Genomic DNA, 4655 nt, shown 5'->3' with positions numbered 1-4655 from the left:
GGGGGGAGCATGACAGACAAGGTCTTATCTGATAACTCATATCAGCCATCTTTGCAGTAACAATTAACAGAAAAATAATGAACAATAAAATATAGAGAGGGACGAGGGAAAGCTTGACGAGCAGCAAGAAAAGTTCAAATACATTATGACTATCTCAATTCGTTAAGACAACAAAATACCATGAAGCTGCCATACCATTACAGTAGTCCTGAAGGTTTGCAACTGCAACTTCCAAACCCCTGCTGGCAGTTGCATTTCCTACAATTGACGGTACAGAAATCCCCTGTCGTCCAATATCTTCCTCAGCAAATGACCCTAGAGACGAATAACATGTAACAAGCACAGAAAGTTTAAATAATATTACGGAACCTTGATATTGATTTCGCTAATAAGAGGATTTAAAAGGCATTAAACGCCCAAAATAATAAAACAAAAAAGGTTTCACAAATTACCGAATAGATAAAAGTGAATAGTTTGTTTTCTTCTGTTTTTGAGTAAATAGAGTTTGGCAATACAAAGTACATGAAAACAGAAACTTGATTTTTGAGGGGATGACCCTTCTATCCGTACGTAACTCATATATCGAAGGCAACATCTATCTATAAAAGAAATGAAATATAAAACTGTAAAAGAAAACCATGACTTTTATGTTGGCCAAAATCAAAAGTTCTTAAAGAGATTAGTTTTACATCTACAGAGGAAAGCAGAATGAAGAAAACACGTGGTTTCCACAAGAACTAGCAGAAAGACAGCAATCGAAAGAGTGTTATAGCATTATTCGTGGATAGAACTAAATATGGTTTAACTATGAACCCCGACATTAATGATGATGACTTACGCAATTTTTGTGCAATTGAGGCCGCTTCTGCAACACGACTATCATCAGAGAATAATGGGGAAAGCTCCATTAAGTCACCAGGGCTGCCATTGAATTCCATCAAGTACTGCAGTGATTGATTATAAGGATATTTTTCATTTCTTTATAGTTAACTTTAAAATAAAAGGAAAATATATTAACATTGGTGGCAGTGGCACAAATTCAATCAATGAACTTTTAGTACCTTTATCAACTCTATTGTTTGACTAGCAGTTTCCCTTTGGGCATCTGCACTCTGACAAGAGAAAACGAAGGAAATGAAAAACCTTAGTCCAGTTTCACACTAATGGGACAATTATGATTTCGTGAATCAATGATTCAATATAATTTAAATGTCATTGAGGACATAAAAGAATTACTTGCAGATGATCTCCAATTTTCGCAGCAGTCTGTCCAACACTTGAAATGCGTGAATCTAACCTTGCAAAACTGGTGAACAGGCCATCTACGCCTTTTTCCAACTGTCAATAAATGTATGTTCCATAGGTTAAACAATGAGATGTATCGGTTTCGACTTTCAAAAATAGAGATTTACAAGCTTCCTCGACTAACAAAAGCAGAAAATCATTATTAGAGGAAAGAACGTAACAATTTAGCATCAGTTTGATCAACAATTCATGACTAATGGATCTTCATAGGTTCTATGAAACCTTAACTGTTTAATCAATTAATTAATGAATTTATAATAATAATTCCACCAAAGGATTCCCTTACAGCCCCTGAGGAAATAAAAATAAAAGTAGAAATTGAAGAACAATATAATATAGGCATGACAAATACTCAAACTTTAGATGGTTGTGCATTCAGAATGTCTACCCTCACCCATAAGGCTATAGTCAACAAACCTCAGCAAGTGTCTTGCGATGCTTGAAATCTTGGGCAGCAACATCTTTCTTGAGATTGTAAAGTTTACCATCGATCTTTAACCAGAATGAAGATGGAAAGTTAAAGCCTTCATATAGCGGTATGATGTTTTGGCAGAACTCTTAAGGCCTTCAGTCAAATCACATACCTGTTTTCGAAGATCAACCAACTCTTGGCTGGAATCCTTGAACAACGCTAAGAGTTTGTCGACTTCTGGAAACAGAGGAGTAGCCAGCGCTTGGGAGAACTTAATGGTATCTGATTGTCCCCGAAAATGCCCATTAGGGAAAACATCATTGCTAATGTTGTGTCCGTCTACTGAATCAGTTTCTTCCTCTTGAAATGACGGAAGGAGCTCATTCACCAAATTTCCAAACAATGCATCGAAAGAAAAATCGCCCTACAAAACCAAAATAACTAAGCTCCTTCCGAATTCATATGCAGATTCATATGCTGGCTATCTCAAGTGGTATATTAATTGATTCGGTAACTTCCAAAGAGAGCGTAGTTAAAATAATAAATTGAGAACATGGTCTTTACCTTAAAATCATCAACATCCAAAATGAGGGGAAGTGAGCTAACAGATGGATTATTTGCATGCATATTTTTCTTGGCCCCATCTCTAGTCTCTCTCATCTAGTTTGCATAGAATAAATCAGAGAAAAAACGTAACGGTACGATTCTATCAATATGCCATTCAATCTTAACTGATACTAGCTGCATATAATTTGAATTTCCATCAAATGAAAACAAACTATTGTAAAATCTAATAAGAAGCTAACCTTTTAACAAATAGGGAGAAAGTATACAGATCCAGCTCCTTTCAAGCGTTACTCAAACTTGTAAAAGAAGACAAGTTAGCCATGAGGAATATAGTGGATTCACTAAAACCAAGTGTTGAGTACACTAATTGTGTCAACCATGAACATGGTTTTCATTTTTGGAATAGAAAACAAAGAATCAGAGGAACAATCAAGATATAGAATAGCTCAAACTCAAACACAGATCCAAAATGAAGAACTCTCCCGTTTAAACAAAAACAACATACTAAAAAGCCGTGAAGTTTTAGAAATTAATTTAAACAAACAAAAACTCAATCCAGAGAAACATGTGTAGCATTGTGGTAAATAAAGCTATTACGCACGCAGCAGAAGAAACCCATCAATTGCATCAACTCGAACTAGTTCACAATTTTATTAAAAACCAGCGAAGATCTCTGCATTTTCTGAAATGGGATTCTCTCTTTGAGATCAATCATTCAAATTTGTGCTCGTATTTCCGAGCCCAAGTGGTGATCCAACAAATTCATCGCCAGACCAACAAGCCAATTTCACACGAGTTAACCAAAATTCAGGATATAAAATCGTAAGTATCAAATTCGGATGTGGCTAATAACTTGCTATTGCAAGCAAACGCAAGATTTCCATTGATCAAAATGCTACAGAGCATCATCTTACAAATTGGCTACGACCCAACATCAAAACTGTATCGCTCATGATCTAAAGTAACTTTACTATGCAAAAAAATATAAAAATACATAGCTACTTTTAGCAATCAAACCAACCTGTTATTGGGCTAGGATCCAAAGCAAAGTAAAATTAAGAATGAAAATTTTGCTGATAATAAAGTAGAGCAGAATTTACCCGCCGAATTGATCTAATCTAAGCAAGAGAAGGTAGGGGCTGGAGATTCAAAGACGGGGAGTCATTGCGCAGTGATCAAATACAAAATTGGAAGGCATACCTGTGAATGGAGACTGTGAAGGAGGGAGAAGTTGCTTGGTCGTTGAATGATTTCTGATTTGGTTTTGGTTTGGGTTTGGTTTGAGAGAATAATCAGCCTACTATAATTTCCAACGAAAACTGCAATGTAAAAACCAAACCATGCGAAATGACCATTCTACCCTTTTTCCCTCCATTAAAAAACTCCTCCTCATTTAGTATATCTTATTAAATCATTTATTTATTAAACTTTCAAATCCAAAATAATTTTTTTTTTTTAAAAAAAGGAGGATATATCAAACTCAATAAAATACATAGACAACACCGTTGCAGCATCAACTACGACGACCACTAACGAGATGGAGATAGCAAAAGAGAGAGTGAAGGGATGACAATAACCGTACGCATAAATGAAATAGAGAGGAGGCCGGCTGGATGTTCAATAAAAAATTTGAGCTACATCAACTTGCATGTGAATAAATGTGGCTTGAGGCTTCGATATAAATTATTAATAAATTTCTATTTATTTATTTGTAATAATTCTATATATAATGGAAATGAAATAAGTATAATTTTTTTTTAAATTATAATGGAATATGTTAACTAAAAAATTTGTGCTCAAATTTATTTTTAAATTTCACCCCCTAAATTTAGATTTTTTTTTTAACATTCCTAAATAAATGGGTCTAAATTTATTTTTTGAAAAATATAAACATTAAAAAAAAAAACACAAGGAAAAATAAAGGCAGAGGTTGTTAGAATACAATATTGACACATTTATATATATAATTTTCATAGGATTTTTGAATTAAATGACTTATTTAATTTTGTCCTATTTTAGTTTTCTATTAATAAATTATAATTAAAATCCATTGCTTTATTTTCTTTTTTTCAAATCTTTTGCATTTAAAACGAGACAATTTCTTAAAAAATTATTTATGGGACTTTCTTCGTTCCAAAGGAGGTAAATATCTAATATTAGCCGAAAACTTTAAAGGAAAATGGGCCGTGGATGTTATTGGGCCGGGTTTAGGCCCATTACCAAATGTAAGACAATGCACGTATAAAGCCGTGTAGGGAAGTTCTAACCGTTGGAGCGACGTGTGTCACGCAAGTCTGCCTGAGACAAAAAAAAAAAAAAAAAAAAAAAAAAAAAAAAAAAAAAAAAAAAAAAAAAAAAAAAAAAAAAAAAA

At 33.7% G+C, this 4655-nt stretch overlaps 1 protein-coding gene across 7 annotated transcripts in view; it reads right to left on the bottom strand.

Annotated features, from left to right (window-relative positions):
- LOC111479005 (exocyst complex component SEC10b-like) overlaps nt 1–3573 on the bottom strand; it is an 8968-nt gene extending 5395 nt beyond the window's left edge. The window contains exons 1-9 of one of the 7 annotated variants that reach the window (XM_023123422.1): nt 3485–3573; nt 2524–2580; nt 2282–2377; nt 1890–2141; nt 1723–1797; nt 1237–1338; nt 1062–1112; nt 839–944; nt 196–315 (exon numbers count right to left, since the gene is read on the bottom strand). In XM_023123422.1, coding sequence (XP_022979190.1) covers nt 196–315; nt 839–944; nt 1062–1112; nt 1237–1338; nt 1723–1797; nt 1890–2141; nt 2282–2377 — 802 coding nt within the window. In that variant the 5' untranslated portion in view covers nt 2524–2580; nt 3485–3573. Of the gene's footprint in view, nt 1–195; nt 316–838; nt 945–1061; nt 1113–1236; nt 1339–1722; nt 1798–1889; nt 2142–2281; nt 2380–2523 lie in introns of all 7 variants that reach the window. The other 6 variants (XM_023123423.1, XM_023123424.1, XM_023123425.1 and 3 more) reach the window with 6 other exon arrangements.
- Nucleotides 3574–4655: the final 1082 nt, after the last annotated feature.

The sequence above is a fragment of the Cucurbita maxima genome, unplaced genomic scaffold, assembly GCF_002738345.1.
Source record: "Cucurbita maxima cultivar Rimu unplaced genomic scaffold, Cmax_1.0 Cma_Scf00005, whole genome shotgun sequence".
Taxonomy (NCBI): domain Eukaryota; kingdom Viridiplantae; phylum Streptophyta; class Magnoliopsida; order Cucurbitales; family Cucurbitaceae; genus Cucurbita; species Cucurbita maxima.
Note: the sequence above shows the minus strand (reverse complement) of the source record. Positions and strands in the feature narration are given on the sequence as shown.